General features: G+C 37.6%; 1 protein-coding gene across 1 annotated transcript; it reads right to left on the bottom strand.

Moving 5' to 3' along the window:
* Positions 1-384: 384 nt before the first annotated feature.
* On the bottom strand, positions 385-8,785 carry LOC139447114 (uncharacterized). The gene is made up of 6 exons (XM_071228281.1): positions 8,692-8,785; positions 7,131-7,211; positions 6,327-6,670; positions 2,946-3,010; positions 976-1,057; positions 385-447 (listed from the first exon to the last, which is right to left on the bottom strand). The coding sequence occupies exons 1-6, from the start codon at positions 8,783-8,785 to the stop codon at positions 385-387; spliced, it is 729 nt and encodes a 242-aa protein (XP_071084382.1).
* Between the last annotated feature and the right edge of the window lie 6,975 nt (positions 8,786-15,760).

Below are 15,760 nucleotides of genomic sequence, written 5' to 3' on the forward strand. Positions count from 1 at the left end.
GACATGCATCAACCAAGTCAGCGAGCCTGACCACCCTTTTACAACAAGCATAGTCGCGTTTTACGGCAAGCATGGATTGCTGAAGATCTATTCTTACCCGGATCTTCACGGGTCCCATCGCATGGTGGAGCCGTCGATAAGCTGTAAGTCTCAAGCCCGTAATTGATCACCCCTAAGGTGATGTGACTGTAATATTGGTATATGCTCACTCACTCCAAATATATGTAACAAAGTCAGATAACATGGTTTATTAAAAACAATCTGTACAAAGAGGCATTGTGTACTTAATATGAAAAGATGCATTACCCACAACACACCATATGAATTTCTCAATGTCAAAAAATAAAAATCCACTTTCTCCTGCCTATGCTGCCCTGGTGGTGTTTATAACCATTGTTTGACCCCCCTGTGTCTGGGCCTCCGTCTGGAGGAACGTTCATGAAGGCACTGAAAATATCATGAACATACGGGGGTTACTTGAGGTTTTGATGGTACGCTAGCGAATGGTATTTATCACAGTAGGGTGGGGATTTATCATTCAAAACTGGCTTCCACAGGAGATATCACTTTTGTGAGATCAAACGATTTCTCCCAGGAGATATCATCGATATGGTGAAATTCAGTCACAAATCCTTGTGAAAAACTGACGTCATCCGTTGCCGAGATTGAGAAGGCCATTGGTGCTGTTGGCTTGTCCAAACTCATGAGGGAAATAAGTGTTTTAAAGCCGATGTTGAAGATATTTTGTATTGCACAAATATCCACCTAAACCCAGTAGGTTATACTACCATTTTGTTCCCATAGTTATAAAACTGAAATGCCTAGATTTGTCGACAATAAAAAGGACATAAAGACGCCTACGGGAGATGCGGCAGCTGCTGTGTACTCAGATGAGGTAGCTACTGAGTACTCACCAAGACAGGTCGATGAGAGTATAGTATCATAATAGGAGGTGCGGCAGCTGCCAGTACTCACCAACATCATCCAGAAGATGAACCAGGGGCAGAACAGGATGCTCACGAGGAGATGCAACAGGTGGTTGACTCCCTCATGGTGTCTGGGAAACCGATAAAATCACAAATATTTAACCTGTATTCAAAGCATTTGTTCATATCATTCTACCGAAGTTAGAAATTACAGAAGTCTTACTGATTAATCATAGCTCACACACACGAATCCTCTGATTCAAATGTATGATAGGACGTCAGGGTCTGAAGAAAATTGCCACCTCTGACTGTACTGTTACTTGAACCATCATTGAGACCTTGGTACTTTTAGTATTTGTGTGAGTGAGTGAGTTTGAATTTACGCCGCTTTTAGCAATATTCCAGGAATATCACGGCGGGGGGGGGGGGGGGGGGGGGGGGGGGCCACCAGAAATGGGCTTCATACTTTGTACCCATGTCGGGAATCGAATCCGGGTCTTCGAACTCTTTAACCACTAGGCTACCCGACCGTCCCTATTTGTGTAAGTACATGATTATATAGTACACTGTGTACGTACAAAAAAATACATTTAAAGAATAACTGCAAGAGTTCTACCAAAACTTGTATCGGCCAATATGAAACGTATGGACGAGGAACGTTTGGGCTGACCTAACTTATACCTCAAACTCATTCATTTACTCGAGGGGTGGTCGGGTAGCCTAGTGGTTAAAGCGCTCGCTCGTCACGCCGAAGACCCGGGTTCGAATCCCGACATGGGTACAATGTGTGAAGCCCAATGCTGGTGTCCCCCGCCGTAATATTGCTGGAATATTGCTAAAAGCGACGTAAAACCATACTCACTCACTCATTGATTTACTCGAATAAATCTTAGAATTTCAACTTGACAATGTGTGGTTGTATTGTGCACCTATACTGGGAGTTTGTTGTTGTTGTTTAACATCGCACCCAGCAATATGCCAGCTATATAACGGCGGTCTGTAAATAATCAGGACAAGACATTTTAGTGATTTGCATCATGAACATCGATCTACGTAACTGGGATCCATACATGCAATCGACCAAGTCATGGTTCCTGGCCATCCGATCCATTTAGACGCCTCTTACAACAATCAAAACTTTGCTGTTGGCTAATATTCTTATACCAGTTATCCCACGGGGTAAGTGAAAAGAAAAGGTGTATCGGCCATAACACTAATAACTGAAGGAAAAGAAATCATGGCAACGAAAAAGGAGGGTAACAGTGTTCACTACATTCCTTGTTCAAATGACGATAAATTCCAAATAGACCCGTAAAGACCCGGGGTAGAAGGGGTACTCAGCAACCCATACTTGTCGTAAAAGACGACTTTGCTTGTCGTAAGAGGCTACTAACGGGATCGGGTGGTCAGGCTCACTGACTAGGTTGATGAATGTCATCGTATCACAATTGCGTGGATCGATGCTCATGATGTCAATCACTGGATTGTCTAGTTTAGACTGTTATTTACAGACCGCCGTCATATAGCTGGAACATTGCTGAGTGCGGCGTTAAACAATAAACAAACAAATTCCAAATATGCAATTTTACTCCTCGCAAAAATGATGACTAAACGAGTGATGTATGTTGTTTGTTTTTTGTTGTTTAACGCCACAGTCAGCAATGTTCCAGCTCTATGACGCCGGTATGTACATTTTCGAGTCCGGGCCAGTCAATCCAGTGATTATCGATCTTCGCAATGGGATACGATGACATACACCAACCAAGTCAGCAAGCCTTCCCACCCGATCCCGTTAGTCGTATTTTGCGACAAGCATAGGTTGCTGAACGCCAGTTATAACCCTGCATCTTCACGGGACAAACGATTGATGTAACTGATTATGTCAATATTGTTCTGGTGAATATTATCTCTTTTCAGTACTAAATTAATTCAATCTCAATGACGTGACATTAGTCCGCTGTTCGTCCAAATTTCACGCCTTATAGAGACGTTGTTGACACTAAAAGCATGTGACTATACCGTGTGAAGACAAACTGTGGTAGCGTCAATTTCCGATGCAGCTGATGGGTGTCGTCAGTGGAAGTCTGTTAAATATCAAATACCATGCTTTAGACAATCAAGTCTGCAAGGTTATACATTTTCTTTTACCTGAAAAAAGTACTTTGTCCAAACGGTGGTCGAAGTTTGCTGGAATTGTTTAAAGAGAGATAACTTCTCACAAACCGGAAGTCTGGCCTGACCGGAAGAGTATGCAAATTGGGGTGCAAAAGAAACCATTCCTCTTAGTTGTCTTTATCGTATGTTGGACTTTCAATTGAAAATATAAGTTAGCGATATTATATTTAAAAACATAACAGTAACGGCGCTTAGTCAGCACTCAAAGAATACTTCTACAAGATTTTTTTAAATAATTTGATTTACAACTTTTTAAAATTAAAAACAAATTGTAACTCCTGTTGGCTATCTTAGACATCTTATCATTGAAAATAAATATATTTACTTTTTTTCTACAAAATAATTCAGCCATTCCCAATTTTCCGTATTCTTGATTTCAGTCTTCAATTACAGTTATCTTTCCATCACTGTGTGGCCGCCATATTCGTGACGATGCTTGTTAAGTAGCCAAGTAATTCGGCTATTTGGTCTTGATTATGTATCGGAAAATGTAACACTCTTATTTTAGTGTCTCTGACTGTCTTCATTCATTCGCTATATGAAAATAAGACCATGTTCACAAAAAATGTGGTCAAATAAAGAATCCTCGTCACCTTGCCTTGTTTAAAATCAGACGTGATGAAAAACATATTTTCATGTGTGGCTTAACCTGGCATTAACTAACATTGTGACTTGAAATGTTTGATGGACATTTGGCCTCATTACAAAAACAAATTCATTCGTTCATTCAATAGAATAACTAAGATGTCAAATTATTTTTTAAAAAAGGTACTATAAAGACACGGGGATCCTGTCGGACACAAAATGCCACTGTTTAATTTCAAGTGTCTATGAATAAATAATAATCACACCCACATTCATTGCATCTTCCCGAGGCAAGAGAGTTGACTGACTATAAAAGTCCAGATTCCACCCTTGCCGAACTAGGCTGGTATTATGGAGTTACATTTTGGCTGGACTAACGAGTCTATGTATAGTCCAATCAAAATCGCGCACCGAAATCGAAATCCGGTTCGTAAACTGTCGTGCAGGTTTCGGTCGATTGCAGGTTTTGCAAAACCTGTGCACCGCCAACTCGTTGTCAGCAGATATGTTTCAAATCTTTAAATGTTTTTAATCAAGGTGCTCACGTGATTTGATGCATTTCGTGATGTAAGACCCAATCTATCACAATATAGATCTTGATTATCGATCGGATCGTCCTGACTGGGCGCCACCATTTTGTGTGAAGCAAACGCAAGTGATACGAGAGGTGGAATCTGATTGGTCCATAGGAGAGGCTTAAAAGGGACATAACTGGTAATAGCCACTAGTGTCGCTACGATCGAGTCCAGTAATTCCAGCCTAGTTCGACAAGTGTGGAAACTGGACTTTTAAAGTCAGTTAACTCTCTTGCCTCGGGAAGATGCATTCATTGCGTCATGGTTCAAGTTTTCATTGTGATTCAGTATACAAACTTATAAGTTGTTATGAGACCCGCGGGCTCGCATATCTGTATGTAAACTTACACTAGAGAATTAAAAAACGCTACTATATTTAGTGAATAGCCTCATATCTATAATGGTAGTATGGTGGATTTTACACGGCTTGGAAAAATGTTTCAGTTACATTACGAATGTCAACAGTATTTGAGGGGAATTCCCGAGGTATTCCGATCGCAGTTGCTTAACAGGTTTGTGAAACCCATTCTCCGTTGTGAAAAGATTGCTTAGATTCTTATAGAACCAACTACCAAGAGAATGAGTTTGATTTAACGCCACTTTGAACAGTATTCCAGTTATTAAAGCTTAATGTGGGAGGAAATCCCGAAGTAATGCAAGTCTCAGACGTTTACCACATCGGTGAAACCCACGAGCACGGGTATGGTGCTGACAAACCTAGAAACATAATCGGAGCGAACCGGGATTCGAACCCACAATCATAGGTTTCTTGCGTGCCCAAGGGACGCAACTCCGCACAGCGAATGGCGGCGCCTTAGACGACTGGGCTACCCGTGCCCCCTGCTTACTCTGTGAAACTGCCGACATATATTCCTGTCCTGTATAAATGAATGTCGGAAAGATAAAGTCGTTGTCAACCGATCCCTCGGGGTATATGGTGTGATGTACCCTGTGTGTGAGCCTGACGGCTCGGGTACATAGACTAACACACAGTACATTACACCATATACCCTCCGTATCGATTGACAACGTATAATGTTAGACTTGTGTATCCAACAAAAATATTACGATCGGTCAAAAAATAATAAAGTTTAACATTCCCATGTTATTTATCACTGATGTTTTTGACTCCAGTCGGTCGAATTCGTAAACCACAAAATTTAAACTAACCAGATATCGAGATAAGCTGCGTATTTGCGTCTAATACGCATTACGTATACTGAAATACGCAGACAAATCAAATCCTAACATATCAGATACGTAACAAACACTATAAATATGCAATTAAAATAAATTAATGCGTATATTATAACCATTAGATAAAACGATTGTGTATCAGTCGATCGCGAAATTCCCTTAACGACAGTTACATTCGGAAAAAGCTTGTGGGACAACCATAGATGTCAATTGATAAGCACATCCTGCCTAGTCAATGGTGAGGTGAAATGGGGTTTAACGTCGCGTCCAAGATTATTGCACTTACATAGCGACGTGCATGCACGTGTGTGTGTGTATGTGGCTGCTTGTACTAGTCTGGACTGATGCCGATTTATAGTGCTAGCCCACTGAGATACCATGCCGCAGTTTAACATGAATACCCCACTCAGACACAGTATACTGACTCCGAGCCGACCAGTCCTTGTTTAAGCCACTTAATGCCGAGCGCTAGACAGGGTAACCATGTTTTAACGTCTTTTCGTATGACATGACCGGGGATCGAACCCCGGACCTTTCGCTCTCCGGGCGGACGCTCTACCACTAGACCACGGAGGCTGTCTGCCTAGTCAATGTACAGATGCAGAAGGGTATACTAATATTCATATAGTTTAAAATGATTTACAAGGATTGTCACGAAATAGGTTTTCAAGTCAAAATACCCAAATCTTAAGAAACAGGTAGGTAGAAAATATTTGAATACCCTCTACAAATTGTGGATACCATTTCAAAATCAAACCCCTGGTTAAAATACCCAAATAGCCAAAAGTTTATCTATAGCTGTGCTAACAGAGACTAATAAACGTTTTATCGTAATAATCATTTCTATGGACTTCTAAAAGTGACCTACGTCCGAGGTAGCTGGCTCGACGAGCACCTGCAATGGAGTTACTGGATAGACGGGTGGCAGTGGCATAGGATGTCCTCCATTGGCTGAAGGCATCTGTCCAAGGTCATCATCACCTTCAAACAGAGGCAGACTCCAATGTCTGTCAGAAGATTCCGACATGTCTAGCGTTGGGTCGGAGTGAGTCGGCATGATGAGCGGTAGGTTCAGTGGGTATGGGGGTAACCGGTTGTATTGCTGGTCACTCTCTGGGACGTCCTCTGAATCCAGAGGCATTATGATGGGGATGTTGGTGGGGTATGGAGGTAGATGATGATGCGCTGTCTCCGTCGTTGTCGATTCAGGATCTGGTGCAAAAGTAGGACTGCTTTACAATTGCCTGTCTAAAATTATTCGACTCTCTCAAGGTTCATACAGATATGGGAAAAAATCAAGGCTTTTTCAAAAGTCATTTATAAGGCTTTACTGTTGGGTTATTAGCCTTGGTCTGCCCATATTTCTTTAATACATACAATACATTAGTCGTAAGACCTAAGAAGCACCAGGAACACCCCCAATTTTCCAACAACATATATTTTCACACCAAACAACTATAATAAATCATGCCTATCATGAATTTTAAAAGTTTTATAAAGTTTATATCATTTTTTAAATTCAAGGCTTTTCAGGCTATTTTGGTGATGATAAGACCTTTTCATACCTGTATAAACCTTGTCTCTCTGAATACTGAAACTGTGGCACAGAGGACAACGCAAGGTAATGCCCAGTGGAGCGGGGCTGACCAAGTCTTAATTTATTTTTTCCTACCTGAATGGGAGCCCTGTGACATCTCCGCCACTTCTGTCGGACATGAAGGGAAGAGAATGTGTATGTCGGGCTGGGGGTGTGCTGAAACAGTGGAGTGTTCTGTCAGCCACCCCTGGCATTTATCTCACCATTACGAGTTTCTTGTGAAACATAATTTGGGAAAAGATAGTTAAAGTCATGTTGAAAAATAATAACATTATTGTATCGTTTGAAGAGTCTTACATGAAGAGGTTGTGACGTTGCCTTCATGACTTTCCTAAATCAATTCATAAATATATCTGGCGATCAAAATGTTTTTAACAATTACCAGATATGATAACTATCAAAACATGAAATACCACAACTCCTCACAAAATACCTAACGTAATGTTATTGTGGAGAACCTATTCATCAAAGAATGCTTACATAAGAGTGAGATTTTGTTGTTTACGTCATTGCAGTCAGTGATTGAGGGAGTAAGTTAGGTTTAACGCCGCTTTAAACACTCTACCAGTAATACCACGTGGTGTCAGTTGATGTTGGAGAAAGCCCACAGGTGATGCAGGTATGAGACGTGACACAGCCAGGAGCACGGGTATGGCCTGGCAAACCTATTATAAACCTATTCATTGGGATCGCCATTAAGTAAGAGACTTCCTTCTGTAGGCATTAAAACCTATTGTGAGGTTTTACTTTCCAGTCGGGTTAAATCTCATAAACAGGGACGTTGTAATATCCCAGGGATTTTATATAATGTCCTGGGTATTTTAATAATACAACTTCAGTTCAGATTGTAACATGTAATGAAATGTAAAATCAAATGACAAATGTCTTCTTTATATTCCCGAGGATCGAACTCGCAACCTTTTTATTTGTAGCCCCGTGAGTGTACCACGAGGCTACAGAGGTGTTGATAAGCTTCACTGGATTTTAGAATGTCCTTTTCAAGATCCGTACGCCAGCAACAGATATTTTACGCGCGTTTCCTAAGGTTCATGGAAAGTATGTTCGAAACATAAAACTGTTGATAAATGTTGTTTTAAGTTTCTTTTTTCGGTTTATAAGCATGGAAAAACACTTTCCCTCGGTTTCGCCCCCTTGGTTTTTCCCTCTCCCCAGGGCATGCTCTGTCTACCAAAACCTCGTGAGCGTGTTTTCTCCAATACGAAACAATCGGGGGCAAACCGAAAGAGTTAGTGAGTTGGGTTTAACGCCGCTTTTAACAGTATTTCCATTTATATCACGGCGTGTCAGTTTAATGTGGGAGGCAATCCCGAAGCGATGTAGGTCTCGGACGTTTACCTTTTCGGTGAAACCCACGAGCATGGGTATGGTGCTGACAAACCTAGAAACATAATCGGGACGAACCGGGATTCGAACCCAAAATCATAGGTTTCTGGCGTGCCCAAGGGACACAACTCTGCACAGCGAATCGCGGCGTCTCAGACGACTAGGCCATCCGTGCCCCCCTTAGACGACTGAGCCACCCGTGCCCCCACTACATTGCAGACAATGAACAGTAAATGCACAACAGTAACTGCAGAATGTCCACCTCACAAACCACTATATGCAAGCTACCCACCTGCAACAAAGTGCACATCCAACTGCTGACCGCCACCCGGAACGACCTCCTGCATCGGACCGTCATCTGCATGTGTTGACCCGTTGGACGTCATGGAGTCCACGTCATCTCACAACCTAAACCTACGAGACAGTACAGTAATGCATTCACATATGTTTGTGTAAAAAAGTGTTGTTTCATGATTGCGGCTCTATGGTGTAACGATTCATTGAACTGTCAATGCACTAAATGATCCACTCCGCCCCCCATGTCCTATGTTTACACTATATAAATAAGATGTCCTATGTTTACACTATATAACTACGATGTCCTATGTTTACACTATATAACTACGATGTCCTATGTTTACACTATATAACTACGATGTCCTATGTTTACACTATCTAAGATGTCCTATGTTTACGCTATATAACTACAATATCCTATGTTTACAGTGTATAACTACAATGTCCTATGTTTACACTGTATCACTAAGATGTCCTATGTTTACGCTATATAACTACAATATCCTATGTTTACAGTGTATAACTACAATATCCTATGTTTACAATGTATAACTACAATGTCCTATTTTTACACTATATAACTACAATGTCTTATGTTTACACTGTATAACTATGAAGTCCTATGTTTACACTATATAACTACAATGTCCTATGTTTACACTATATAACTACAATGTCCTATGTTTACACTATATAACCACAATGTCCTATGTTTACACTATATAACTACAATGTCCTATGTTTACACTGTATAACTACAATGTCCTATGTTTACACTAAATTACTACAATGTCCTATGTTTACACTGTATAACTACAATGACCTATGTTTACACTATAAAACTAAGATGTCCTATGTTTACACTATATACATACAATGTCCTATGTTTACACTGTATAACTACAATGAGCTATGTTTACACTATATAAATACAATGTCCTATGTTTACACTGTATAACTACAATGTCTTATGTTTACACTGTATAACTAAGATGTCCTATGTTTACAGTGTATAACTAAGATGTCCTATGTTTACACTATATAACTAAGATGTCCTATGTTTACACTGTATAACTATGATGTCCTATGTTTACACTGTATAACTATAATGTCTTATGTTTACACTATATAACTAAGATGTCCCATGTTTACACTATAGAACTAAGATGTCCTATGTTTACACTGTATAACAGTGATGTCCTATGTTTACACTATATAACTACAATGTCCTATGTTTACACTGTATAACAATGATGTCCTATGTTTACACTATATAACTAAGATGTCCTATGTTTACACTGTATAACTACAATGTCTTATGTTTACACTATATAACTAAGATGTGCTATGTTTACACTGTATAACTACAATGTCCTATGTTTACACTGTATAACTACAAAGTCCTATGTTTACACTGTATAACTAAGATGTCCTATGTTTACACTGTATAACAATGATGTCCTCTGTTTACACTATATAACTACAATGTCCTATGTTTACACTGTATAACTACAATGTCCTATGTTTACACTATATTACTACAATGTCCTATGTTTGCACTGTATAACTAAGATGTCCCATGTTTACACTATATAACTACAATGTCCTTTGTTTACACTGTATAACTATGATGTCCTATGTTTACGCTATATAATACAATGTCCTATGTTTACACTGTATAACTATGATGTCCTATGTTTACACTGTATAACTACAATGTCCTATGTTTACACTGTATAACTACAATGTCCTATGTTTGCACTGTATAACTACAATGACCTATGTTTACACTATAAAACTAGGATGTCCTATGTTTACACTGTATAACCACAATGTCCTATGTTTACACTATAAAACTAGGATGTCCTATGTTTACACTGTATAACTACAATGTCCTATGTTTACACTGTATAACTACAATGTCCCATGTTTACATTATATAACTACAATGTCCTATGTTTACACTGTATAACTACGATGTCCTATGTTTACACTGTATAACTAAGATGTCCTATGTTTACACTGTATAACTACAAGGTCCTATGTTTACACTCTATAACTACAATGTCCTATGTTTACACTGTATAACTACGATGTCCTATGTTTACACTGTATAACTAAGATGTCCTATGTTTACACTGTATAACTACGATGTCCTATGTTTACACTGTATAACTACAAGGTCCTATGTTTACACTCTATAACTACAATGTCCTATGTTTACACTGTATAACTAAGATGTCCTATGTTTACACTGTATAACTAAGATGTCCTATGTTTACACTGTATAACTACAATGTCCTATGTTTACACTGTATAACTATAATGTCTTATGTTTACACTGTATAACTACGATGTCCTATGTTTACACTGTATAACTAAGATGTCCTATGTTTACACTGTATAACTACGATGTCCTATGTTTACACTGTATAACTACGATGTCCTATGTTTACACTGTATAACTACGATGTCCTATGTTTACACTGTATAACTAAGATGTCCAATGTTTGCACTGTATAACTACGATGTCCTATGTTTATACTGTATAACTACGATGTCCTATGTTTACACTGAATAACTAAGATGTCCTATGTTTGCACTGTATAACTACGATGTCCTATGTTTACACTGTATAACTAAGATGTCCTATGTTTACACTGTATAACTATGATGTCCTATGTTTACACTGTATAACTACGATGTCCTATGTTTACACTGTATAACTACGATGTCCTATGTTTACACTGTATAACTTAGATGTCCTATGTTTGCACTGTATAACTAAGATGTCCTATGTTTACACTGTATAACTACGATGTCCTATGTTTACACTGAATAACTAAGATGTCCTATGTTTGCACTGTATAACTACGATGTCCTATGTTTACACCGTATAACTAAGATGTCCTATGTTTACACTGTATAACTATGATGTCCTATGTTTACACTGTATAACTAAGATGTCCTATGTTTACACTGTATAACTAAGATGTCCTATGTTTACACTGTATAACTACGATGTCCTATGTTTACACTGTATAACTACAATGTCTTGTGTTTACACTGTATAACTACGATGTCCTATGTTTACACTGTATAACTACGATGTCCTATGTTTACACTGTATAACTACGATGTCCTATGTTTACACTGTATAACTACGATGTCCTATGTTTACACTGTATAACTACAATGAGCTATGTTTACACTGTATAACTACAATGACCTATGTTTACACTATTAAACTAGGATGTCCTATGTTTACACTGTATAACTACAATGTCCTATGTTTACACTGTATAACTACGATGTCCTATGTTTACACTGTATAACTACAAGGTCCTATGTTTACACTCTATAACTACAATGTCCTATGTTTACACTGTATAACTAAGATGTCCTATGTTTACACTGTATAACTAAGATGTCCTATGTTTACACTGTATAACTACGATGTCCTATGTTTACACTGTATAACTATAATGTCTTATGTTTACACTGTATAACTACGATGTCCTATGTTTACACTGTATAACTACGATGTCCTATGTTTACACTGTATAACTAAGATGTCCTATGTTTGCACTGTATAACTACGATGTCCTATGTTTACACTGTATAACTACGATGTCCTATGTTTACACTGTATAACTAAGATGTCCTATGTTTGCACTGTATAACTACGATGTCCTATGTTTACACTGTATAACTAAGATGTCCTATGTTTACACTGTATAACTATGATGTCCTATGTTTACACTGTATAACTACAATGTTTTATGTTTACACTATATAACTACAATGTCCTATGTTTGCACTGTATAACTACAATGTCCTATGTTTACACTGTATAACTACAATGAGCTATGTTTACACTGTATAACTACAATGTCCTATGTTTACACTATATAACTAAGATGTCCTATGTTTACACTGTATAACTATAATGTCCTTTGTTTACACTGTATAACTACAATGTCCTATGTTTACAGTGTATAACTACGATGTCCTATGTTGACACTGTATAACTACAATGTCCTATGTTTACACTGTATAACTAAGATGTCCTATGTTTACACTATAAAACTAAGATGTCCTATGTTTACACTGTTTAACTATGCTGTCCTATGTTTACACTATATAACTAAGATGTCCTATGTTTACACTGTATAACTAAGATGTCCTATGTTTACACTGTATAACTAAGATGTCCTATGTTTACACTGTTTAACTATGCTGTCCTATGTTTACACTGTATAACTACAATGTTTTATGTTTACACTATATAACTACAATGTCCTATGTTTGCACTGTATAACTACAATGTCCTATGTTTACACTGTATAACTACAATGAGCTATGTTTACACTGTATAACTACAATGTCCTATGTTTACACTGTATAACTAAGATGTCCTATGTTTACACTGTTTAACTATGCTGTCCTATGTTTACAATGTATAACTACGATGTCCTATGTTTACACTATTTAACTACAATGTCCTATGTTTACATTATATAACTACAATGTCCTATGTTTACAATGTATAACTACGATGTCCTATGTTTACACAATTACACACTTAAAGATGCGAAGAAAGCTCTATAGGTATAGAATTGTCAGGATAATCGTATACGGTTGAACCAACAGCTAGGGTACTTGGCATGGGTTATATTTTATACATTTTACAGTTCCTGGAGAAATAAAAAGAACAGTTTAATATCCTGTGATCACAATATTAAAAAAAGAATGAACCCATTGATTACATAATGCAAAACGAGAGGAATAATTCGTAAATTGTTTGTGGCTAACACGCACCTGGCGAATCTTTAGATATCACGGCTCTGTGTATAAAACGACAAAAAAAATATAATTCCAAGACCAAGACAATTCTTTCAGAAATGTGTGCATATCTTTTTACGAAAAATATTATCAGTTTTGTTAAAGTAATATAGATCTATTCACTTTTAGTTATAAAATAAAATGAAACAGCTATTCAAAGACATTGGTTATATGAACTTATGATATTGACTATTACACATCCCAAAAAATACGTACATGCTGCAGTTACCTTTACTCTTCATCTTGTAACACTTGTCCAAAGGAAAGAAATATCGTATTCGACACTACAAACCTATCAATTGTTATGTAAACAATGTTCTAACAAACAGGAGATTATCCAAGGTTCGTTTATACATGTTGTGGTTTATATTTGCGTATGATATCATTTTGAACATTGACAAATATCCAAAGGGAAATTAATTGTGTAAAAAAATGTATAAAACATATGCAAAATCTACATCATAACTGAAACTGTAAACAGCATGATACAATGATCGTGTGCACTCTGTTCAAGGACCTTCACCTCAAAGAAATTACCAAATATGTACAACAATGTTGACGTATGACATCACTACCTGTGACCGACTTTTACTAAATGGCGTGTTCACTGTCAACAGTACGCGGGATTTTACGAGGGGACTTTCGTTGATTCAGGGATCGCATATACATAAATGTGACATGTAAGTAATCAGAAACATTCTGACAATCTATGTACTGTTATTTGTTGTTATAATTTTCATTGAAAAGAACCGAAATAGGCAGAAATTCCGATAAATACCGTTGTCGTTGTGCGTGATTTTGCGTCAGTCATGGCGTCACACAGGACGGTAACTTTGACAATTTCTGTTGAAAATATCAAATCATTGCAATGTATCTATTTTAAATTCCCTAATTTTTCCTACTATTCTCTTCCCATGCATATTCTGAAAATGTTGAGCCAATGTCTTGAAAGAATAGACGAATGAATAGCTCAAAATAGGAGAAAATGCTACACTGTGTAAAATTTGTATTTTGCTTTGTTTACATTTCAAACAAGTGCAGTTTTTCGAGCACAGTGTTCGTTTTCACACCTGACATATTTTGCTTGATTTCATCCAGCCACTTTGTATTGGTGGCAAAGACCATTGGTCATTTGATTCTAAAATGTATGAGGAATTCAAGGATGTGTGTTTGGCAGCTAAGTTTGAAGTGTTCCTGAAACGCGATATTGTAAACATTATCCAATATGGTGGTAAGTTCACTTCGGCGTTCGTGTTTGCGTATTTTTCAAAACATTCGAAACGATTCTCGGGTTATCGGAGACGTTTTGGAATGATCATTGGTGATTTCTTAAAAGACAGATACCCGTGATCACTAATATGCTATTTTCGAAATTCATTTCTCCGAGTAAATATCCTAAATTTAGATTTCAAAACATGCTGTAAATAACGCCGTGAGTGGTGATTTAATAATGTGTAAAAAATGGCGACATTTACGATGTACCTAATTTTCAGAGGTCATTGTCAGTAATTTTGCTTGGCCTAAAATGCCAGTGGATGATATCACAGAACAGGGAATTTCCCACCTTATTCAAAACTGTGAAGTTTATTTGTGTGGGTGATGTATTTTGAATTTTATTCGAAATCAAAGTGAGGGTTGTAGAGGAAGGACATATATGTCCCTCTGGCATCCAGGGGGTTAACGCCACACTCAGCAATATTCCAACCATATGACGCCGGTCTGTAAATAATCGAGTCTGGACCAGACAATCCAGTGATTAATATCATGAGCATCGATGCATCAACCAAGTCAGAGAGCCTGACAACCCGATCCCGTTAGTCGCCTTTTACGACAAGCATAGTCGCCTTTTATACAAAGAAATACATGTGATCAAATATTTGTATACAATATCTAATATTTTTCTTGCAAAAGTAATTGTAATTTGTTTCGTTTTAAATTCAATACCTATGTTACCTATATCATCTTGAAAGACAGATATTTGATAAAAAAAAATGATTAAAAACTGTCTGTTGAACATAGGACATTGTAGTTGTAAAGTGTAACATAGGACATCGTAGTTATATAGTGCAAACATAGGACATTGTAGTTATACAGTGTAAACATAGGACATTGTAGTTATAGTGTAAACATAGGACATCGTAGTTATACAGTGTAAACATAGGACATTGTAGTTATATAGTGTAAACATTGGACATCTTAGTTATATAGTGTAAACATAG

Source organism: Haliotis cracherodii, unplaced genomic scaffold, assembly GCF_022045235.1.
Source record: "Haliotis cracherodii isolate W230 unplaced genomic scaffold, xgHalCrac1.p SCAF_7, whole genome shotgun sequence".
NCBI lineage: Eukaryota > Metazoa > Mollusca > Gastropoda > Lepetellida > Haliotidae > Haliotis > Haliotis cracherodii.